The following is a 25,501-nucleotide window of genomic DNA, read 5'->3' as shown; positions in this document are numbered from 1 at the left end:
TATCTTAATATGCAATAGTCAGAATTATTAAGTAATACCCATCATGTCAAGTTATTTTTTCTGTATACGCATATTGATTCTACCATGAAAAGCTATAATTTTCAGAGCAGAGATTAGGTTATTTACCACCAAGTTCTTCATATCATCAGAATAAAGGCTGGTATAACAGTTAATATTTTTGTTTCACTATCATTTATTGATCTTCATACACTCTCAACTACTAAACAAACATGACTCACAAGTTCCAGATGAGATTCTTTTTTTTTTTTTTTTTTGCCTCTGGCCTCACTATAATAAAGTCTTTCAAAACACTGAGAGTAATTCCAGATATGTGGTCAAGGGGTTGCTGGACTGCCGAGGTGTTAAGTTTTGCTTCACAAATTACAGATCTGCACCCGGCAAGACCTGTGATATATTAAGGGGGAATGGAGTTTAGAGATAATTCAAGATTATATTGATTTATTTCTCTAGGGTTTCTTTGTCGCCATCCATTCTACCTGGCCATGCTTTCTTCCCAGCCATAGGGGATACAGCGAGAGCAAGAAGGTAAGCAAAGATGAGAGAAGGCAAGACATTCCGCTCCCCAGCTTCTTGGTCTGAAGCTGATGGACGTGGTTAGAATAGGGGAACTGGAATTTTACCAAATGTTCCCCTCCCATAAAGGTCTTCTCTGCATTCAGTGTGTCCCAAAGTCAAAGTCTTTGGCATCTCTGGGGATTCTCCTCTTTCCAGGTCTGGTGTTCTTACTAGGAATCCAGATCTCTTATGTACAAGCTAAAGAAGCTTCTACTAATCCCTGGTAATCCTTTTATCTGACAGTTAGCCAAAGCGTGCCATGTTTTTTCTGGTCTGCTGTGACTCTACAGTCAAATGAAATGATAATGAACTTAAGCTTCTATGGGTGTGGCCCCACCCACCCTGGCTTAGAATGGTCTATAAGCAGACCTGTCTTCCCAGTGGACTGAAAGCTTCCCAGGACCAGAATCAGTGTCCAATTTACTCCTACATCTCCTCTAATGCTTAGTGTCCAAAAAATAGCCATTATTCATTCATTACTTCAAGTTACTGGCCAACACTCTACTGTGCTTAGACTCACAGACATAAAAATACCTTTTTTTTTAAAAATATTTAAAAAAAAAAATTTTTTTTTCAACATTTATTTATTTTTGGGACAGAGAGAGACAGAGCATGAACGGGGGAGGGTCAGAGAGAGAGGGAGACACAGAATCAGAAACAGGCTCCAGGCTCTGAGCCATCAGCCCAGAGCCCGACGCGGGGCTCGAACTCACGGACCACGAGATCGTGACCTGGCTGAAGTCGGACGCTTAACCGACTGCGCCACCCAGGCGCCCCTAAAAATATTTTTTAAAAGTTCATTTATTTTGAGAGAGATAGAAAGTGAGTGGGGGAGGGGACAGAGAGAGAGAGAGACAGAGAGAGAGAGAAAGAGAGAGAGAAAACCCCAAGCAAGCTCTGCACTGTTAGTGCAGAGTGGGGCTCAAACTCACGAACCATGAGATCATGACATGAGCTGAATTTGGACACTTAACTGACTGAGCCACCCAGGTGCCCCCAGACATGAAAATATTCTATCCCCAACTTCTGAAAGTCAGCCACACTATTAAAAAAATAAACACATAAGGTATAATGGCAAATAAATAACACAACGGCAGTGTCGCAATTTAAAACAAAAAAAAAAATAAATATAAAAGTGTCACAATATAATATAAATCTGCACTTATTGTTTGATCTCAGTTATTTTAAAAAACTGCATAAAAAGAAAACCAGAATACAAAATTCCAAAATGTTGAAATGTGGAGGGTTGTTATTTCAGGTCTTCGGAGCCTTTAAAAAGTGTTTATTTTCAAGGAGAAACATTTTTATAATTTCCAGGTTTTCTGGGAGAAACACATAATAAGGCCTTTGCAGTGAGATGAAAATAGATAAAAATATAATTACCATAATGCTAGCAGGGAGGTATGTGAGAACCCAGAGAATTATAAATTGTTCAGAATTATTAGCGAGAGGTTGGGGGAGAAGCATCGTGTCAGCAAATGTGGTGGGAGAAATTAGAATTTTCTTCATCTGGGTACAAAATAAATGGTTTTAAAATTGTTGAACTGTTTAAGGTGAATCCACTTAATAGCCTATTGGAATAATTTTCTGACAAATTCACCCTCCTAAATCAGGTCAAGCAAGAATACCTCATCAAATTCCTTACAGAATTCCTTTTTTTTTTTTTAAGTTTTATGAGAGAGAGAGAGAGAGAGAGAGAGAGAGAGGGCAAGAGCAGGGAGAGGTGGAGAAAGAGAGAATCTTAAACCAGATGCAGATGACCAATCAGGAGTAGGACGCTCAACGGACTGAGCCATCCACGCGCCCCACAGAATGGGTCTTCTAAGGTATTGTAGCCACTTTACCTGCAAAAATACCTGTCCCTGGGAGTGATTAACCATCACTGTGCTATTGGGTGGGTGTGGCCATCCATTAACCTACCGCAAATGCAAGTTCGCTGCCCACCCAGGTGCCGAGTAGAGTCAGACACTCTTCCGGAGGCAGGCTGACAAAACCATCCCAAACTCAGGATCCTTGAGAATGCCAAGCCATGAAGATCCTAATTCACGCTTTCTCACCTCATTTTTAGGGCAGAGCAACCCTTTCAAACTTCTAAATCCAAACAAATAAATGAAGTATACATTCTTTTGCTCCAAAATGAGTAAACTGACAGGAGAAATAGACTAGTTAAATAAGATAGAGACACCCCTTTCCTGACATGCTACTGAAAATATTTAAATTTTCTTGATCTCAAAATAGTGATATATGTGCGGTAATTTTGCCTAAGTCTGCCAATCAGGGAACACTTGGTTAAAATCAGCTACTATGCCTTAGATACAGGCTCTTTTTTTTTTTTTTTTTTAATTAAAATCATAGCAACTCTATGTGATATAAAGAGAGGCAGAGGAATTAGGCTCAAAAAGCTAAAATTGTGTGGCCATTGTGCCTGTCTAGCTCAATGATATTTTTCACAGGAACGCCCCCTGTGTAACCACCACCCAGCTCCATGTGGACATTGTGGGGTTTCCCTCCCGTTGATACATTTTTCTGAGAAGCATCGACTTCCAGTTAGAAAGTCAAAAGCACATCTAAAACCCATCCCAGATATTTAGTTGTGTGGGTAATTTGCAATTAAGTAAAGTCTTTGAATGGCTTATCTGTTGAACTTTGTACCCAGAGATTCATTAGGGATTTATGAAGACCAAGCTCTTCTTCAAGACTGCAATTTCATATTTAGTCTCCAGATGTCACTATCTGCATTATTTATTTCAGCCCAGGGGGGGGGGGGGGTTGGGGGTTAGGATTTGTCAGCATCAGCTTCCTGAGTATGACAGAACTCCAGTGGTTTTTGCCCTATCAGCTGGCTTAACATTTTCTTTCTTTTGTTTTGTTATGTTTTCCCCCCAGGAAAGCAATAATAATAACTCAGCCTATTATTAGAGTGAAATGCCTCTTTTATACTTAGGTCTGTGGGCAACGAAACTTTTGACTTTAATTTAATAACTTGCGTCTGACAGCACGACGGGGATATTACATGTGGCCATTATTGCCTCACGCTCGTCATTCACGTGGCTTTTCACATTCACATTTCTTTCACTTGAAAAGGAGAAATAACTCAAATGCATGCTGAGCAGTGACTCAACAGGCAGAGATTCTTGCGGTTGCAGAGAGGAACTTGTGGTAGATTCATTTTTAGGGCCCTATTCAGGGAATGAAATCTCAATTCCCCTGATCCCGGCGACTGGCTTTCTTGATAAGTGTCACCGTCAGACCTCTGTCATAGAGAACTGGCGAAAAGGACGTTTCAGCTTGGATCAGAGAGACCTCTTGACTCTTTATTACTGACTTGAGCGATCTGTCCTTGTTCGGGGAGAATATATAGGAGCAAGTGTCACCCTCAATTGTTTTGCCACCAGGTAGCATTTTGGATTGTGAATTGTGTGACCCACTTTATAGTCACAGTTATCGAATGGTGATCCCATTTCCTAGGTAGCTTGTGGAATAATCTATTTTTAATTAATTAATTATTATCTATTTGACGTGACGTAGCACGTCAAAATTCCTTCTGACTTTTGGACACGCTGGCCCGGCACCAAGAAAACTGACACATCCCCACTATCGTAATCTGAACACGCTCTTTGCCATCTCCTTTGAGCTCAGATTTATCATCCATATTTACCCGGGTAGAGCCTGGCGCACTCAAATCCTTTTCCCTTTTATGACTCTCAAGTAAGAAACCAATGCAACTTGCCTAAGAATCTCCATGTTACCTAATGAGCCTGGACGCTCAAAGAATCTCATTTCTACAGGCCAAAATGCCATTGTTTGGAGAAAAAAAACAAAACAAAACCAAAGCTTATAGGAGTGACCATTCCTATCTCCACGCCTGGAAGAAAACGACACCCAGATGGAATTTCAAAGGCAAGAACCTGAAGGGGCCACAATCAAAAGATGGCGGGAGGGATACGATCATGTACAGGACAGGCATGGTGGACAGGAAGAGAATGAGCAATAGCATGCCCAGGTAGAAATTATTCGATCTGGAAGCTTTGAAGACCCTGGCCTCGGGAACGTTGCAGCACATCACGGCCCAGCACTGGAAGTACATGGAAGTGTGGAGTCGAAGGATATTGATGCCTGGGAGGCTGGGGGCGAAGAAGGAGCCCATCCTGGAAAGAAAAAAACATGGCTCTGCTCACTTCAAGTCGTCTCTCCGTAACAAAGTCACACGGCACCTTGCTTATCTCCCGTCATGTTTATTTGCCAAAGGGAGAAAATGTAGCGCCGCTTTCAAGCACACAAACACTTTTCATAAATAAACTTGCCTAGTCAATTTCCGTCTTTGATGCACATTTTACCATCTTTCCCTTTACCACAGGGATTGCATACGTGATTCTCTCACGGCAATTATGCTGTCCGTTAACTATATCTGTTAGCATTAATCAATTTAAACTACACCAGAGAATATGTTACGTATATTTACTTTTCTCTTCTACTTCTAAAATAAACTTGATTTCCCCTACCACTCAAATCATCAATTAATAAATCTAAAAATCTAACCTCTTTCTACTGTTACCCTTAAAACCACTCATTCTATTCAAATAAACTACACATCTGGATTAATTACTTTTCTTGTGGGCTAATTAATTTTTGCTTAATGGAAGAGAAAAAATAAAATGAATTTTTCTTTTGCTGATGTTTTCCCTATTAGCTATGTAGCTACTATGGTGCTTTAGAGCTGATGTATGTATGCCCAGTAATAGACTGTGTTTTGTTGATAATCTATAGGAAGCTTTATGTGTTTGAGATGAAAATGCAACACATCCATTTAATTTAATTTAATTTAATTTAATTTAATTTAATTTAATCTGTTTACTTCCTTACACTTCTGTTTGTCCTGGAAACCCACCACTTTGTATATCTGGCTTTTAAAAACTATTTTTAAATGCCACTTTTAAAAAGGAAGTAGTTAGGTGAGGTCACTTTTACTTGATGGCTTGGTTATTTTCAACAAAATAAATTTCACTTTTCTTTGATGAGAAAATCCATTAGCATCATCAAACAGTATTAATAGCAATGTATTGGTCCAAAACCAAAAAGAGAATACATGTGCACTTATTTTAGAAGTATAACCAGAGTCGCATCTTTTCAACTGTCCCAGCTATGATAAAGCCCTCAGTAGCTCTAGTTAGGGCCAGCAGTTTAGATTTCCTACATATGTAGAGAGGCTGTTTTAACCAATCCAATGTGAATTTGGTATATTATGTTGGAGGGGGGCAAGGGGTGAGTTAGATGAAGAAATTCATTTCTGCTATTTCTATAATTGAAATGATGCAAACCAGCGTTAAGCTATTTCATTTAAAAGTGGAATCTTCCCCAAATCTGGATTTTCTTGTTGATAGGATTTGATACAACAGATCTGAATGACATTTGAACATAACGAGTGGACCAGACACTCTGAAGAAAGATAAACTATTTTTTTTTAATGGTACGGACTTCAGGCGATGATCTACCCATGCAGGTTCATCAATCGTAACTCATGTGCCACTGCGGTGTGGGATGTCAATAGTGGGTGCGCCTGTGGGGGCTTGGGGGCGTATGGGAACGCTCTGTACTTTGCACTCAGTTTTTCTATGAACCCAAAACTTCTCTAACATATAAATTTTACGAATTAAAAAAAGTAAGAAGATAGACTTTGCAACAACACGGGGTATCTTTGTTACAGGATAGCCAGAGAGAACCCGGAGCCTCAAAAATGTGAGCGAGTGAGTGACAGTCTCAGGTAAGGGGCAACAATTACATAGCAGTGCACTGTATTCTCAAATGCCAATATTAGTCATGTTAGATGCTTGTGAATGATTATGTGTGTTCCCTTCTAAAGCTGGGCTTGGCCATACGATTTGTTTTGCCCAAGGAAATGGAAATCAAAATGAGGTGTCTCACTACTGGATAGAAACGTTGAAAGCCCTGTGTGGATTTTTTTCTCATCTCTCTGCTACCCTATCCAGTGTTGCTCCAGATGGACTCAATTTGGCCGGTCTAGGACTCTAGAGTGAGAGTAACTCACAAGCGCAGATCCCTCTACCAACCCACATTGAACATGCAGAGTACATAAGAAGAAAACTTTTCCCTTTGTAAACCACTAAGCTTTGGGGGGGAGGGGGTGGTGTTTAGCTGCTATACAACCTAGTTTATCCTCAGACACAATTCTGTATATAATTTAATACCTAGACTTACCTAAAGCCACACACATTTGTACATATATATATATATGCATCATTCGTCTGTATACGTATATATGCACACACCTAGGTACGTGCACCTATAAACCTCAGATTTTCAAAATAAATATCAAATGGGCACTCTGAACAAACAGGTTCGAGAACCATAACCTAGAAAAACAGATCCTGGCACAGTGATAGCTGAACCCTAATGCTCAAACTGTCTTTGCCGGTGACTCACTAATCAGCTCGGCTCACTAAGTCCCTTACCCACACTTGATCCTGTCATCTGTCAGTTCAAGATCCTTGTAATACCTTAGCCTTATAAAGTGCTTTTCTTCCAAGAAGATCAAAGCGAATGAAAGCTTCTTTCATTGAGCTCTCCTTATTACTCCAGTGACATGGTACATGTCAGGTAAATTATTCACATCTGATCAACCAAGAAAATGAGGTAGCAGACAGGGACAAAGGTAGAAGAGGTACACAAAGAGACAGTGTTGGAGCAATGTCCACACCCATCTTCTGTTTCACTGTTTTCTGCTGCCCCTACACCCTGTTCTGATAGAGATATGACGTGTGTTTGTCGTTTTATTTTTATTTTTATTTTATTTTTTTCAACGTTTATTTATTTTTGGGACAGAGAGAGACAGAGCATGAACGGGGGAGGGGCAGAGAGAGAGGGAGACACAGAATCGGAAACAGGCTCCAGGCTCTGAGCCATCAGCTCAGAGCCCGACGCGGGGCTCGAACTCACGGACCGCGAGATCGTGACCTGGCTGAAGTCGGACGCTTAACCGACTGCGCCACCCAGGCGCCCCTGTTTGTCGTTTTAAAATACGATGACGAAACCCTGTGCTATCCATTTTAAAATGAAGTGCGTGATATGAAAGTGTACTGATCATGTCAGCCAATTACATGCCAAAATGGATTTTACCTTTAAAGTTGCACTTTAATAACATCCCCTAATTAGAAATCCCTAAAGCTGTACCTGAATGTCTCCAGTCACGAACCAACGGATGTGAGTGCAAACGTCCCACAGTCTTTTGTTTCTGTGTGACCAAGCTCCAGTATCAGTTCCTTGTGCCTCGTAAGACAGTAGCTTACCATGTGTGAGCCCCCTTGTGCGGGGGAGCCTACCACACTTGGAATACACACTCCTCACACCTTGCCCACCAACCACATCCTCCCTCCTTTACCAACTTTGTGGGAGTTAGGAAAAAGACCATCTGTCTTTGCAAAGGGTTGACCTGAAAGTAAGCAATAGTTCTTTTGCTTCTGTAACTCCGGGGTGTAATTATCTCTGTACGCTCAAAAAAACACCATCACATTCTAATGTCCTCTTCAGACCAACAAGAAGCAAGGCTTGACCACTATCTAAAGGAGGAATACACAGAAAGGGATAGTGGAGAGATTTTGGTAATGGGTCTGCCCATGAGAGAATGGGGGAAGGGTTTTGGATATTTAAGAATTTCAACATGAACCATGGTGGACTAAATAGTTGCAAAATTACAAGCGAAATGAATCAGGACAGCCATTTCAACGGCTTTTCTGATCATGAAAATGAATTTCTAAGCCAGTCTGTTGTCTTTGCTATGAAAGAAGAAGAAACAGACATGTAGCATGTGTCTGCACAAATGGCATCCACCAGGCCTGAGGGATTTGTGGCACTCTGTGTAGAAGCCAGGGAGTTTTAAAACTGATACAAGGTGATGGTTCTCATTGTTCCAGTAGTGAAGTTAGCCATTTTCTGCTGTGACAGCAGAATCCCCTCCAGAAAATGAAAGATCCAGAACTGCTAGAAGCTTTTCCCTTTACTCTCTCTGTTGGTGGTCATATGTTGGACCAACTTGACTTTCCTCCTTGCTTAGAGAATGAAAGATGCATTTCACTCTTTAATGACTCTCTGGGCACATGAGCCATAACTTGCAAAATTTAGAAAGCGAGAGGGCAGGAATTAGATTTTTAAATGTACCTGATAATGGAAAAGATCATCTTTTTATAGCCTTTTCTTCATATGTATTGACCTAGTGAGGCACAGGAATTGGACAGACTCCAGGGCAGGATGATGGGGTCCTTGATTATGGTCTTTATATCACTAAAGCAAGATAATTTTAACATTTGCAGAGAGGTGCAGTCTTGCGAAGGTTTAACAGCTCAATGCAGCCATGGTTGAAGGATTTAAGTGCTATATAAAGCTTGTGCAAAATTTGAGCCAAGTTACTAGGACTAGTACATAGGACGATGGTGTGGTCAGTGGCACGGTGTTATATTAAACAAGTGTCAGTAAGATAAAGATGCTCAATTGTAGCTTGTGGGTTGGGTGTTCTTAGTTAAAAGTGACAGATTTCCAAGACACATGGTCCCTAGATGAATCGCATGCCATGAACCAATTTTTAAACTCAAAAACAGTTTCTACTATATCGGCTCATCTTAACCTGTCAAGGTTTACAGTGAGAATGCTTTCATTTAATAAAAGATATGACAATCCTTTGTACATCAAAAGACATAATTCTGATGTGTAAATGGCCTGTGAAACAAGTTACGAAACAGTGATCGTATTTTTAGCTTGAACTTCCTAAAACGTAAGTTACATCTCCAGTAGTCCAGTTACCTAAAACTACTGGATTTGGTAAGATATTTTTTTCAAAAGCAACAACAAGTTGTATTCTAAACATACTCGATAATGACAGAATAAAATCAGTTTTTCAGAAGGGCCTGACATTAATTTATTTCATACTTAACATGTGGCTATGGGACCATTAATGTTTCACCAGTAGACCCTAGTGTCACAGGATATAAAAGTATAAAAAAGCTTTCAAAGAAGCTACAAAGCGGAAATACACTCCCAGTATTTGATAAAGGAACGCTCTGCAAAACAGGCAGATGTCTTTGAGGACGAAGAGTTAAGATATAAATAGAAATATAAATAAATAGAAATATAATATAAATGTAATATAAATATAATATAAATATAAATGCAAATATAAGTATAATATAAATGTAAATGTAAGTATAATACAAATATAAATATGAATATAAATACAAATATAAATGTAATTATAATACAAATATGAATATAAATACAAATATAAATATAATATTAATATAAGCTAAACATAATATAATATAAATATAAATATAATATAAATATAAATACAAATATAAACAAGATTTTCCTATCCACTTTGCAAAGGCAACAGTTGAGTTAGACCCAGACTGGGGACCTCTCTGACACCAGGCTACAATGCATTATGCAATAATGTTCTTTGCGGCTTTTCTGTAAGTTGTAAACAGTCCAATAGCAGACCTACCAGATCATGCCTTGGTTGAAGATCAGAGCGAGGACATTGCCGCTGATGTCAAATTCAGTGTATGAAGGCTACAGAAGACACAGACATTTGCTGGATTAACATATCAAATGGTGCAAACTGAAAAACCCGAGTGGTACATGTTTCTGCATAGGTATGCTTCCATGCAGCAATAATCACGGAATAATCAATCTAATAAACGAGTAGTGCTAAATAAAATAATGCAGCACCCTTTTTAACAAAGTAAGGCTCATTTTCTAAAGCAGTCATTCAAAATGTTGTGAAAGTGTGGACCACTGGGCTCTCATGCACGGCCCACTGTAAAAATTGGAGCAACCTTCTGGGAAAAGTTTGACAATGTGTATTAAAAACTTAAGAAAATCTCAGTCTCTTTGGCCCTGTGAGTCTACCTCTGGGAACGTGAGTTAACAAATCGAGCTTAAATGCTGACAAAGGGTAACAAGCAGAGATGACACCATCTAAATATCCAATAATGACTCTCTGGGCACATGAGCCAGAACTTGGAAAATTTAGAAAGCGAGAGGGCAGGAATTAAATTTTTAAACATACCTCATAATGGAAAAGATAACCTTTTTATAGCCTTTTCTTCATATGTATTGGTTAAGTAAATACAGTATATCTATACTGTGATATACAGTGCACATAATCAAGGTCACCGTTTGAAGAATGCTTACTTACGCAAAGGAAAACTAGGATTTGATGTTAAGCAACGAATATATAAAATTATACATTCATTATTTTTATCAACTGAATATGAAATTATGCATAAGGAAAAGACTTGAAAATGCCCAACAAATTACCAGGTGTTATAGGTGGGGGGTGTATCATGACTTTCATTTTCTTCCTTAAGTTTGCATACTTTAAAACACCGTAAAACCTTGGTTTGTGAGCATAATTTGTTCTGGAAACGTGCTTGTAATCCAAAGGACTCATATATCAAAGCGAGTTTCAAGAACCATTGGCTCACTTGTGATCATGTGACATTCAGCGTCACTTACTACTTGCATTGCAAGGCATCCTTGACTATCAAGTAAAGATTTATTAGAAATGCTTGCTCGTCTTGTGGGACACTTGCAGAATAAGTTACTCGCAATCCAATGTTTCACTGTATTTTTCAAAAAAATGTGGATTTCCTTTACAATAAAATGAATATAGAGAGAGGCAATTAAAGTTTAAGAAGTTGTTCAACTCAATATCCAGTGTTTGTCTCCTAGATGCCACCCTGCTTAGGGTACAGCATCAGGCTGTTTTTTTTTTGTGCAGAAGGCCCACCAATAGGAACTGAGGTGGGCATCTGTCCCAGGGTGGCCTGTCGAAAGGCTTTCTGGTAACACATCAAGCATCCTAGAAGGAAAGCGTCTACCAATGGGAGTAATGCTAATTAGCAACAGCAATGAAACTGGCTCCTACTTGAGCTGGGCTAGAGAACAATCAGTCAGGAAACTGACTAACCAGTGACAAGAGAAAGAAAAGCGAAATTGTGAACTGAGAGCACCAAGAAGACCATGAAAGAGAGACCAAACGGGAAGCAGGTCCTTAATCCTGTCCCAGATCCCGGCATCTGCGGAGGTGGCTTCAGACCCCCTGTATCTTCATCAAAACTCCCTGCCCACACACAGCCCACACACACGCATGCTCACGCCCACACACATGCACACGCAAGCGTCATTCTTCTTTTCAAACCCAAGAACACCCCCTAAAAATATTTGTAAGAAGATGGGAGAGTTGTCTGGTTTGGAACCCCAACAGAACGATCACAGCTTTTGAATGCCTTGCCTCGAGAGTTCTTGAATCCAGGCCCCAATTTCATCAGGAGCGCTTTGCTCTGGACCACCTTTCCCTTTGCCTGAAGCCTTGTGAGCTCCCAGAACACATTTGACAAATGCTCAGCTGGGTGGCCTGTGCCATCTGTGGCCTTGGAACGGCTCTTCCCCATGTCAGTTTAAGAAACAAACCTTCATCTTTGACCTCTTTAGAATAGTGCCATGATTTAGCCCACCAAGCTATGTAAAATTTAAAAACTTCAACCCTTTAGAAGTGTATTTTCTTTACTCTCACGAATATATAAGCTTCTTAAAGCCCATTTGAGATATTTTTACAACTAGGTAACTATAAAAACATAAAGGACACATTGGGAGCCTTTGTTCGCATACTGTGTGAGCAGCAGGGTCAGCCGGAGGAATACAACCTTTGATGCACAAATTGACTTGATGCGAAAGATGGGTAGAGGGCATCCCTACTGTACCAAGGGTTTGGGGTCCATACACTTGTCTGAGCATTAGACCTTGCCCTGCCACTTCCTAGCTGCGTGAGCTGGGCCCGTTGCGTATCTCGTCAGGCCTCAGTTTCCTCACAGATAAACTGGTGCGAAAAACTAGGTCAGTGGTTGTCACACTGTGGACCAGAAGCCCAATCTGGACCACTGTCTGTTTTTGTAAACAGATAGTTATTAGAAGACAGCGGCCTTCGTTCGTTTATGTATTGCCTGTGGCTGCCGGACACGAAAACAGGAGAGCTCAACAGTCCCCACCGAAACCATATCGCCTGCTGAAAGCAAAAGTGTTTTCCACGCTCCACGCACAGTACTTGCTAAACAGTGCCCCGATTCTCTACGGACATAAGCCGGGTGCTCTAGCACTTAACTCAGTTCTGACACTGACTGTCCCGAGCTAGTGCAGACCCCACAGGTTAAGGGCGCAGTCCCACAAGAATGCCCCACTGCAGACACCAATCACAAGTTCACATTGTCGTCTATGCCGAGTGACTGGCTCTAAGTCAGAGGATCCTACATCTCCCTCCTCGAGTCTGATAATTTGCTAGAACGGCTCACAGAACTACAGAAAACAGTTGATTTGCTCGGCTACTGTTTATTATTAAATATGGCAGGAATAGACAGATGGAGGAGGTGCACATGCATAGGGCAAGGTATGAGGAAAAGGGCACGAATGTCCTTTCCAAGCACACCACCCTCCCAGCACCTCAACGTGTTCAGCGACCTGCTAGCTCTCTGAACCCCACAGGTCAGGGAGTTTTATGGAGACTTCATCAGTAAGCATGATCTATCATTAACTCACTCTCCAGCCCCTTTCCCCTCCCTGGAGGATGGGGGAGATAGGGCTGAAAGTTTCAAGCTTCTAATCGTGGTTCGGCCTTTCTGTTGACCAGTCCCCATCCTGAAGCTATCTAGGAGCCACCAAGCATTGTCTCATTGGAACAAGCAATGTTCCCGTCACCCAGGTAATCCCAAAGAATTTGGGGGCTCTGTATCAGGAACCAGCGTCAAAGACCAAATATTGGAACAAAAGATGATCCTAGCACCTGTACCGCTTAGGAAATTACAAAGGTTTTAGGAGCTCTGCCCGGGAGCTGGAGCTGGAGACCAAAATATATATTTCTTATTTTATCACAATATCACACCTGCAGAAGTGAGAACACTTACCATCAAGCCCTTTACTTTACAGGGAAAGTCTGCCAACTTCTGAACTAGATCATTTCTAAGATCCTTTTCTAATCTAAAATCTGTAATGGGTTGAAAAATTAGATGCAGTTATTAAAGAATTGCTTCTCTGTAAACATCTTAGAAATGCACTTGAATACTATATGAGTTCAACTCAGAAAATCTCACTCCAAAAAAAAAAAACCAAAAACAAAAGTAAGGAGGCAAACACACATGTGCGTGCACACACACACACACACACACACACACTCATACGCTATAAAATTCAATGCTCATTCTTTTAGAGATGGATTTAATGAAAACCTGAGATGATATTGTATTTTAAAGTCTTAAAAGCAATACTTTAATAACACAAGCATAAATCAGTTTGCAATACGTTTGCTTAATCGCCTCTAAAACATAAATAGCTTGAAGGTAAATGATGCTTGGGAAAAAATAGGTTTTCCTGAAAACTGAGAAATGAACTGATTCAAATGGGATGCATATAACAAAATCACTAAGGGCTGCTCATCCCTGATAAGACTTTTAGGGGCCAGCAAAAGCAGATCCCATTTGGATTTAGGCTGAGGTCTGTAACAGTCAAGGGATTGGAAATTATCTTGTTTTATTTCTGGACCTTTGTGGCGGGCGGGAGTCAGTCATCTGCCCACAACGAAGACAGATGGTTGTCACTGGACTGAAGAGCCATGAAAACTCATCCTCTGTCTGCAAGCTTAGTTATTTGGGACAGATCATTAACCTATGGATATTGTGGAATATCTCAGAGAGAATTCTGTCATTGCAATGTCCTGTCTGACATACAAATCTCACTTGCCCACAGCTAAAATCACTCTGGGTCAATGGTTCTCAAGACTATTCTGGTCCCCAGACCAGAAGCAGCAGTATTACCTGGGAGTTTGTTAGAAAAGTAAATTTTGGGAGCGCCTGCGTGGTTCAGTCAGTTAAGCGTCAAACTTCGGCTCAGGTCATGATCTCACGGTTTGTGGGTTCGAGTCTCGTGTTGGGCTTTATGCTGACAGCTCAGAGCCTGAAGCCTGTTTCAGGCTCCCTCTCTCTGCCCCTCCCCCACTTGCGTGAGTGCGCTCTCAATAAATAAATAAATAAATAAATAAATAAATAAATAAATTTTAAAAAAGAAAATGAAAAGTAAATTCTCCGGGACCTGTCCCAGATCAGAAATGCTGTGTTTTCACCTGCCTTCGGGGGATTCTGGTGTCTCCTCAAATATAAGAACCACTGATGTAGGACAAATCCTAGCCTCATCTACTAGGGTGACTCAGAAAACTCGGGGCTTTGTACTTCAACCCTCATTGTCTGCAGAAATACTGTCCAATGTTCAAGTGGAACTTCACATCCAGAATGTACTGTCCCTTTTCCCATGTTGTCAACCCTTCATGGGATACTCAAGACTTCTTACTGACTCCTTAGCATGGCATCTTCCTGGACTGTTAAATAGTACCTCATTCCCAGCCGGGGAACATCAGTTTATTTCTAATCGGAGCCTGACGCAGAGCTCAACATAGGACTTGATCTCACAACAGTGAAATCGTGACCTGAGCTGAAATCAAGAGTTAGATGCTTAACCAACTGAGCCACCCAGATGCCCCTCTTTCTAATTGTACATCACAGGCTTTCTTGTTAACTCCATTCTATTGCAGGTGACCTGTCTAATCTTGGGAGTGCTTTGAGTTACCCATGTCATAGATTGGCTCATGAATTTATCGTGACTTGACAGAGTCCTTGAAATTTCTAGGGTTAAGCGTTACAGTGAAAATTTAACATGACAGAAATCTGGTTGATGGCTTTGAAGCTGATTCAACATGAGTTTGAGTCCTAGTTCCACCAATGTTTAGGGATATGTCTTTGAGCAAATTATTAAACATCCTCTAAGGCTTATTTATTGTAAAGTTGGGGAAAAAAGGGGCTACCTCATAGCATTGCTGGTATGAATACATGCAATAATATGTCTAAAGTATTTTCTAGAAGTTCTGACATATAATAAGAACTACATAAGATATACTATACTATGGAGTCCACTTTTATGATCTGTCAAACATATGCCTCTCGTTTATTAATAATCTTGAACCCCTTCATCAGATCTCAGGGAAACCTCTTATATTTTCCATTTATGTAAATTTAACAAGGACCACCTCAAAAATGTAACTTGAAACAAGATGCTGAGGTTTCATTTGATTGACCATGTTCTAATACCACGCTGTGTATTCAGTTCTATTTCTTCTTGCATACCTGTTACCTTTTTTATTGATGAATAGCAAAGGTAATGTCAACACAAGCTAAACTGAAAGTAAAGGGATTCTGTGTTGAACTGTTGCAGGAAACCCAAAGAGTTTACATGAGGCTTTAGGGCAGTTGTGCCGAACCTGGGGGGGCTAAAATCCCTCCTGGGAGAAACCATTCCACGTCCTATGAGTCAGTGAACACTTCGGAAACATTGAAAATCGTCTGCTCTGTTTGGAGAAGCCTTGGAAAACATTAACTTACATTACATGCTCTAACAGCCTACCATTAGCCAGTCATTTTCGCAGCTCAGCTCATCTTTATAGGTTTGTTGTGATAATACTTCGGCCATAAATTTGTAACTGGAGAACCATATGGGGTCGCTTTTCATTCAAGTTACTCTGATACGACCAGTATATACCATTCAGCATATTTAACATAATGGCTGTGTCCTGCCCTCGTTTATTCCCTGGCGGCCACACAAGCCCAGGCAACTCACTTCGATTCATAAGCTCTCAATTTTCAGGTGTGAAATAAAGGATGTATGACTGATTGTGTCAACGTTCCACCAGACATTAACATTCTGTGGCTCTCTGGAGCTGAGGCTGGAGTCCGCAGAGTTTAGTCGTTACAGAAGCTGTTGTAATAAAAGTGACCGAAGGTTTGTGCTGAGAATGGAGCCTGTTTAAGATTCTCTTTCTCTCCCTCTGCCCCTCTCCCCAGCTCGGATGCTGTCTCTCTCGCTCTCTCTCAAATTAAAAAAACAAAAAAAAAACAAAAAAAAAACGATAATAATTTTTTTTTAAATAGAATAAATAAAAGTGAATGAATTTTTTAAATTCTACATTCTCTAGGACTGGGCAATTCAACGTAGAGAAATTTCTCTTAAGGAAACAATCTGTGCCTACCATTATAATTTATCTGTGAGCATATTTATCTACATGCCTATAAATAAACGTAACCATAATATTTATTACCATAAGTAAAAATTAGATAAAGTTTAACTGACACCCAATAAAAATTTAATCAATGCTGGGCCCTGTCTTACGTTGGTCCCTCCACTGAGAACCGTTGCTTCCACTGGACCTTTGAAATTCTGAGGCTTTCTCAAGACCGGCTCAAGGCCCTCTTCCTACAACACGCCTTTGCATTTCTGATCTCTCTCTGTCCCTCTTCCTCCCTCTCTTTCTGTTTCTCTCTTTCCTTTCCTCCCTCTCTCCCTTTCTCCCTCCCTCCATCCACCCCCCAAAGTCATGCAACCATTGGTTTCTTCTGTGGCATTTATATTTTCTGCTCTGTACTAATAACAAGAACTTGCGGGATCAAAGGGCAGTAAAGAGTGTGCGGGCCGGGGGATGCAAATTCCATCTGCCGCCAGGCAGTGGCTTCTCACTGCAGCCAATTTCTGCCGTGTGGGGATGTGGATCTAATGTTGCCAGCCCTCCCAATATGTCACGAAAAGCAAGAAATCCATATTTTTTTTAAATATAAAACTTCCAGTTGTAAAATATGAGCTCATTAAAAAATAAATAAATAAAAACCAAACCAAACCAACAAACAAAAACACTCTGTAGACAAGAGAAAAATACATATATCGGAAAGCTGAATCGAGGCATCTAGCCCAAGTGTGCAACCTCTCCTTAGGCTTACATCTTCTACATCTCTGTACCCCTATCACCCAGCACAGAGGTTTGCTCATACCGATTTGCACCTGGTAAGCACTCGACCGTGTACCCTCTCTACGTGATGGGCCAATGATAGTAGGATCCACATCGAAGATCCACCAGCCACCCTTTACTGTTTAAAACTTGTTTTGATATTGGGCTTCTTTCTAAAGAGCCTTCCAAAAGTAACATGGGAACAAAGTCTCTGTGACCTAAGACAGGAACTCGTCTTTTTTCCTGTACTTTGTACTAACCCAAGAGCACCGTCAGCACTCAATAAATAATAAATTACAGTCATTTAATTACAGCTTTTATGCATCCAGGTCATGTTTTATTGACTTCATATTTGAAGCAAAATTTTCTAGCACTTAAGAAGAAAGCAGTGAGGGATAAAAGGCAAGCATAAGCCAAGCAATGGCCTAAGAAAAGAATGGCAATTTTTACGTCGGCCTCAGAAGAGCTGAATCAGACAGGGAAAATAGAAATGAAACCAAGCCAGCTGAATACCTCATAGCAGGGAATGGGAAAACAATACAACGGCATCCTGGATCCATAGCATTACCTCACTGGAGTTCACCAAAGAGCATTACCTAACCACTTCTGGCCCGTCCCAGAGGCACTTTCAGTGAGGGTGGCAGAGATGACCTAATCATCAAAGGTACAATCTCAAAGTCAGAGAGCCACGCTGAGGATCCAGGCTGGTGTCTTGGAAACCGTTCTGAGTATAGGATTTTTCCGGAGACTAGAGGGCATGGGACTGAGGAGAGGGCAGCAGAAAAGGAGACCCCTCCTCCAGCAAGGGGAGAAACAGCATTGGCTCCGCCATACGAAGCCAGAACGGACCCCACGGGCACGTCCCTGGAAGCAGGCAGAATTCTGTCAATTGGTGGCCTTGCCTTGATGGTGTTAGAAAGCAGAGGTTCGACACGGAAGCAGACGGTCAACATATAACGCCTGCCATGTGACAAGCATAGTTCTAAGCCGAGAGGTCAAAGCTTCTGTTTTTACAGGGCTTTCATTCAAACTGTGAGAGATAGGTTATAAGGTTGTTTTTAAAAGGAAATGTCAGATAGTTATACATCCTATGAAGAAAATTAAGCAGGGTGTTGAGACAGAGTGCCTGGTAAGCTCTGTTAGATGGGAAGGTCAGAGAACAGCTCAAAGGAGGTGACATAGTAGCTGAGTCCTTAATGACAAGAAGGCGTCAACCGCGCCAAATTCTAGGAATCTGCACCCTACAGGGAAAAACAGCTAGAGCACATGCAAAGATCATCTTGTGTTTGAGCATAAGAGAGAATTCCAGAGTGTACGGACTTTGTAAAGCAAGAACAAAATTGGTAGAAGACGAGCTCAGAGAGAAATAAGAAACAGATCCCATATGGTATCGAAGGCCTTGGAAAGGGATTTGGAATCCATTTTAAGTACTTATAAGCCATTGGAGGATCTAAAGCAAGTGATCACAGTCAACCCTTCAGGTCATAGTTCCCAAGATGACGGTTACACTTGCAAAAGAGGGACAGCGGTCACCTGACAAGGTGGTAGACCAAGAGTGATGTGTGCCCTGCTGCTGCCCTTGAACTTTGCGGGGGGCACCTGGGGTTTAGCGTAGAAGGTGAGCTGGGGAGGGAGTCAGAGAAACTTGCACTGTTGTTGTGGGGCAGGAAATCATCTTGCCAGAGTTCAGAGCTCAGGTTCACCACTCGCCAAAGCTCTATCAGCACCCTGGGCCTTCCTTGAAACTTCCACATCTCCCTGCTCGTGTCTCTGCTGAGCTCTCATTACCCCGCGAGCTTTATGAAATTAGCACCATATTTGCTGAATTCTTTTATCCCTCAATGCCCTGCACAGTAACTGTCCAGGACTCTGTTTCATAGAAACAAAGGAATTAACAGAATGTGCAGTTGATACACCCATCTTGCCCTGCTTCTAGAAATGTCGGCAAGCTTCAAGGGGAGGGGGCTGCCTATGGGTCCCTGATCGATTGAGTTCACCACATTCACGGAAAGGTTGAGCTCCGCTGCTTTAGCCGTCCCGGGCTAATTTTACCAGAATGTCCGAAATCATGACACTCCTGTCTGAAACCCTTCTGAATCAGAACTGTATTCCCTGGTCTTCATTATTAATGTCTTACAGGTGGCCCCACCTTCTAAAGTCTTTTTCTTGCATTGTGTGTGCAAATGATAATCCACAAAGGAATAATCTGATAAGAGAAAAGTGAATATCATACTTACATATCCATATTCCAAATCCCAGCACCAACAGTAATTGCAAAACCTCACAAAACATGCCCTGAGAAAGTCCCCAACGAGGATTGTGACATAAGTGGTCAGAACATCAGAAACGGTCAGCCGCACAAATTCCTGTTGGGATATTAGCCAGATTAAAACGAGCATTTCTCCTTTCAAATGGCCCTAGTGTCGACATCAGGTTTGTTGTGCTTCTGCATAGTATTAGCTTAGAAACCACAATCAATAGTTAAAAAAAAAAAAAAAAAAAAGGCCTATCTAGCAAGTGAAGACTATTTCACCCTTATTTTCTTAGTCTAAAAATAATTGTCTCAACATTGCAAAGCCACGGTATCGAAAGTCTTCTTACTGGGAAACTTTTATAGGTATGACATAAGAAATAAAACCAGGAATATATTGACCACATGTTAGTTTAAGACTTTAATCTAGCAAACAGCAATATTTATCAAGTTGAAAAGACACGCTGGGAAAAGTACTGGCAGCAAATGTGATACAGGATTAGTCTGTCTAATGTGTTAAAAATGTTTATAAGTTAGGGGCACCTGGGTGGCTGAGTTAAGCATCCAAACTCCCAGTCTCTCGATCTCTGCTCAGGTCATGATCTCACAGTCTGTGGGATGGAACCCCGCATCAGGCTCGGCACTGACAATGAGGAGCCTGCTTGGGATTCTCTCTCTCCCTGCCCCCTGCCCCCGTCGCTTGTCTGCTAGATTTCTCTTTCTCTCAAAATAAATAAACATTTTAAAGATAAGATAAGATAAGATAATTAGTGAGAAAGAATTTTCTCATGGGGCAAAGGACCATTTGAATAGCAGTCATTAGGTGAATTTTCAGCCTCACACGTCAGAGCTATGCTTCCGGAAAATTGTGTACCACCTCCAGGATTCTTGGTATGTCCAAGTACCATACGGAATAGAATTTATCTCCTATTTCTTTTAACTTTAATATCCCTTGTTCTTAAAAGATAACTACTACTCTTTTAAACACCATCTGCCGTAAGTAGTAGTTAACTACAATACGGATGGAACAAAAGCAAAAACTATGATATTAAACACTTTAAAATACGAACTTTAAAACTTAGCGTTAGTTTTCACCACCAGCAATGCCTGTGACAAGGGCCTGGAGGCCAGCAGTATATTTTGGGAAGTGTTGTGAGAGAACAGGAGTGGAGGTTGGGAAGAATGAAATAGAAGGAAGGAGAGCTTTGGCCCAAGAGCATGTTAAAATCACGTGAGTCTTACCCTGGTGGGCACCCACCTAGAAGCCTTGAAAGCCATATAGAATAAGCCTCCGAATTGTCCGTGCCAGAGACAGAAGGGAGACATATTGAACCGGCACCCCCCCCCCCCCGCTAGTCAAGGGTGGCCCCACGTGGAATGATCACCTCACCCTGTGACAGCACGGAAACTTGGAGGGTGATGCAGACGGCTGAGTTGAAATGCTACCAGGAAACCGGGACGTGCAGCTGTTTGGGGCAGCAAGAGCCGGAGTAAAAAGTGGACCAAGAGAGCGTGGGGTTCTTGCACGCTCTGGAAGTTTCTGTATAATCCGACTGCTGTGTAGCTCCCCATATGCTTCTGGTATTGCTTTTCGCCTCTTCACTCCAGCCCCACTGGCTTTCCTTGAGAGCCTCAGTCTCCATACTTCTTCAGACCACAGGGCCTTTGCATGTGGTCCTCACTCCACTCAGTCATTCTCACTTCACTTCTTGACTCAGTTTACACACCAAGTCATACACATCACTACAGCATCCCTGAGTGGGGAGAGTTTCACTCCCCTCGGTGACAAGGGCAAGCCTCTCTGTACAAAGTTCTCAGATTCCTTGCATTTCATCGTCACCCTTGTAAATTCGCAAATTTGGCAAAATTATTCAAGAGCATAGTTTTCACAAGGGCAAGGAACCAGCATGTACCCCTAGTATCCAGCACGATGCCTACTTCTCAGCGGCTGCTCGATAAATACAGAATGAATGATTGGGTGATAGTAAATTCCTGCAGTTATTTCCGGCCACAACTTTTCCCTTCCCTGTTCTGATTCTCCTTTTCATTCCCCAACCAATTTGAGTTCAGGCTCCAATGACTAGTATCAATCAGAGGTAGGCGATGAGGGATATTTTTTTGGCTTGCACTGCCAGCTCAGGAGGGCCTCCTCAGGTAAGAGAAAATTTCAGAGCGGTTTTGAAGTTCCTACAGTTCCTAAACATCCTCACCCAATAACTGAAATCCTACTGTTCCTGAGCAGCGTTCTGTCACCTAAAATACCGGAAGTGCCCGGGTGGCTCAGTCGGGTAAGTATCCAACTCTTGATTTTGGCTCAGGTCATGATCTCACAGTTCGTGGGTTCAGCCCTGCATTGGGCTTTGCGCTGACAGGGTGGAGGCTGCTTGGGATTCTCTCTCTTCCTTTCTCTGCCCCTTCTTTCTCTCTCTCTCTTTCTCTCTCAAAAATAAATAAATAAACATTAAAAAATGTACCAGGAGAAGATCCAAACATTATACCGAGACATAAGAATATTTATTCACCAACCATTAGAAGAAAACAATGCTTGGGGCGCCTGGGCAGCTCAGCCAGTTAAGGGTCTGGCTTCGGTTCGGGTCATGATCTCCCGGTCCGTGAGTTCCGTGAGTTCGAGCCCCGTGTCGGGCTCTGTGCTGACAGCTCAGGGCCTGGAGCCTGCTTCAGATTCTGTGTCTCCCTCTCTCTCTGCCCCACCCCTGCTTGCGATTTGTCTCTCTCTGTCTCTCAAAACTGAATAAACATTAAAAAAAAACCCAAACAATGCTTTATAAGAGAATCCCCAAACAGTGGCTCAGCTCACCTCAGGGGCACGTCCAATCCCAGTTCTAGCGTGTTAGTCAGGATGGGAGCACACTCTCCACACAGAGGCCCCGTTGAGCACCACACCTCACACCTCACGACTTAACCCTCAGTCAGTTAAAATGTCTAGGCAGCTTTGATCAGTAAACCTAAGAGTCATGAGTAGATAACAGGAACACCATAGACAAGGGGCATCACAGAGGACCACAGACTCTAGAACTCTAGACGTCCCATAGTAGGACCTTGGAGAGTATGTGTTGATGTTAATTATGTTCCTAGGGACAATTCAGCACTATGGGTAAGGATGCAAACTCTACCCAGACTATATGGGTTAAACGTGGGCTCCCGTCATTGACGTCGTTTAAGAGCTTGAGCAAATTATTTTACTTTTTTGGGTCCCAGTCTCCTTAACTATAAAATAGAGATAATAGAGATAATATGATTTATCTCAAAGGACAATTTCAAAATCCAAGGAGATAGCGCAGAGCACATCAGAGCCATTCAATAAATGCCAGACCTTGCTGTTGTTACGTTTAGCTGTTGGCTGCTTTCTCCTTCCCCAAAATGCAGACCTCAGTATATAGCTTCAAAGAGTAGTCTCCCAAGGAGGGCTTTGCTGCCTACCCATCAAATACTATTGGAAATGGGACTAAGTGGCTACTTCTTGAGATTCCCTGGAGGGATAAAGGAGCCACCAAATCATCTCATATCCAAACTCAAAGAGAGGTTTGAGTCTCACATCATCCTTAAGGAAACAAAGCAGAGGGGATCCATGGAGGAGAAGAGGAAACATCTGGAATGTTCTGACGGAACAAAGAATGAGCCTTTGGGGTGTGTCCCCAACATTACATGCAAAGTAGATGCCTCTACTATTTCCCCTGGAGTCACTATTTTTAAGTAGTTAAAAGAAATGTTTCTAGGTGTATGGATAGAGATACTGATCTCGTAAAGACCAGACTTTCCAGACTTTTCACGGTTTTTATGTTCCCTGTGTTCTCTTTGTCCCCATGGACTCTACCTCCCTCATCAATAGTCTGTTCAGAACCACAACCTCATGGGCCAGCTCCTGCAGACTTTCCCTCAAGTGCTGAAGGTCCTCCTTAGAGAAAGGAAGGTGAACGAGAAGGGGCAGTAAGGCAATATAATGAAGCATGAAGATGGGATTTAAAAAAAAATTTTTTTTATATTTATTTATTTCTGAGACAGAGACAGAGCATGAGCAGGGGAGGGACAGAGAGAGAGGGAGACACAGAATCAGAAGCAGGCTCCAGGCTCTGAGCTGTCAGTACAGAGCCCGATGTGGGGCTCGAACTCACAAACCGTGAGACCATGACCTGAGTCGAAGTCGGTCGCTCAACCGACTGAGCCACCCAGGCACCCCAAGATGGGATTTTTTTAAAAAGACCAAGACAAGTAGCATGGTCCCCAGAAGAGTGAGACAAGTGACTTTTCCTTTATTTCAAGTCAGTCTGTGAGGAACTATTGCAGAATCTTCTGCATAATCAGAGACATAAGTAGCCTCCTAGATTGCATTGGCATTCCTACCTAATTAATCACTTTCTCTTCCCCGGAAGTGAGAAGCCTCAATCGTATTCTTTTTTTAATGTTTATTTACTTAATATTGAGAGACAGAGAGAGAGAGAGAGAGAATCCAGAATAGGCTCCAGGCTGTCAGTGCAGAGCCCATGCTGGACTCCATCTCATGGGAACCATGAGATCATGACCTGAGCTGAAATCAACAGTCAATGCTTAACCAACTGAGCTATGCAGGCGCCCCGCCTCAATTTTATTCTTTACGGTTCGTTCTATCAAGACTGTTAAAGGGTAAATTTCTTAGTCCACACACCAGTCTGCGCTCTGGGATATATAAAAGAAAACATTTCCAGCTCCTTGAGTTTGTGCAAGAAACTTATTTTCCCAAGTTTTTCATTTCTTTCAACTTTAGCTGAAGAGTCAAGGAGCAGTGTCCATGTGATAAGATTTGCGTTAAGCGCCGTGACCAGACTTCGCTTCAAGACCCTTGGAATCCAGAAACCTGTGTACTGCTGTGTATTCATTTCCCATTGCTGCCATGACAAATTAACCACAAACTTAGTGGCCTAAGAGAACATAGATTTATTTTCTTACAGTTCTGGAGGTCAGAGGTCTAAAATCAAGGTGTGGGCAGCAGGAAAGAGTCTGTTTCCCCTCCTTGTTCAACTTCTGGAGGCTGCCTGCATTCTTGGGCTCAGAGCCCCCTCTCTCCATCATTAAAGTACATCTCTCCAAACTCTTCCATGGTCACATCTGGTTTTTCTGACTTTGACCCTTTTGTCTCCACTTGCGATTTCATCAGGTCCATCCACATAATCCAGGATAATTTTCTTATTCCAAAGCTCATCACTTAATCACATCAGCAAAGTCCATTTTACCGTGTAAGGTAATATAGTCATAAAGACTCCAGTGATTAAGACACAGACGTCTTTGAAGGTCCATGATCCCATCTACCCACACCTCGGATCACCACGCCTCTCTACTAAGTAAAGGCAACCTTCACTTCACTTCACTCCATTTCATTTCATTTCATTTCATTCCATACATAATATGTGCTATAAACATGTATGGAATGTGCATGTCTAAGAATTGAGTATTTAATAAAATGTAACTGGAAAGGGAGTTTATCTGGCCCCCTGAAACCTTAAAAATAAAATAAAATAAAATCCTTAATCATGCCATACTTTTTGGACACAGTCTTCGAGGATGTGTGTCTAGCATCATACACATTTTTCTTAATTTTTTCCCCCCACAATTGAAATCACAGTTGATTGGCTTAAGTCTGATGAGCATCTAATTGAGCATGAGGGTATCTAATGATATCCACTTTTATTTTTTTAATTAATTATTTATTTATTTTTAATGTTTTATTTATTTTTGAGACAGAGACAGAGTGCGAGTGACGGAGGGGCAGAAAGAAAGGGAGACACAGAATCCGAAGC

At 41.6% G+C, this 25,501-nt stretch overlaps 1 protein-coding gene across 1 annotated transcript in view; it reads right to left on the bottom strand.

The window, feature by feature from the left end:
* The window catches only part of TMC1 (transmembrane channel like 1), a 194,850-nt gene that overhangs the window by 4,682 nt on the left and 164,667 nt on the right, over nucleotides 1-25,501 (bottom strand). Inside the window, exons 15-17 of the mRNA XM_045469691.1 lie at nucleotides 19,696-19,824; nucleotides 10,088-10,155; nucleotides 4,485-4,724 (exon numbers count right to left, since the gene is read on the bottom strand). Of these exons, the coding sequence (XP_045325647.1) occupies nucleotides 4,485-4,724; nucleotides 10,088-10,155; nucleotides 19,696-19,824 (437 nt within the window). The remainder of the gene's footprint in view (nucleotides 1-4,484; nucleotides 4,725-10,087; nucleotides 10,156-19,695; nucleotides 19,825-25,501) is intronic.

The sequence above is a fragment of the Leopardus geoffroyi genome, chromosome D4 (genome assembly GCF_018350155.1).
Source record: "Leopardus geoffroyi isolate Oge1 chromosome D4, O.geoffroyi_Oge1_pat1.0, whole genome shotgun sequence".
NCBI lineage: Eukaryota > Metazoa > Chordata > Mammalia > Carnivora > Felidae > Leopardus > Leopardus geoffroyi.
Note: the sequence above shows the minus strand (reverse complement) of the source record. Positions and strands in the feature narration are given on the sequence as shown.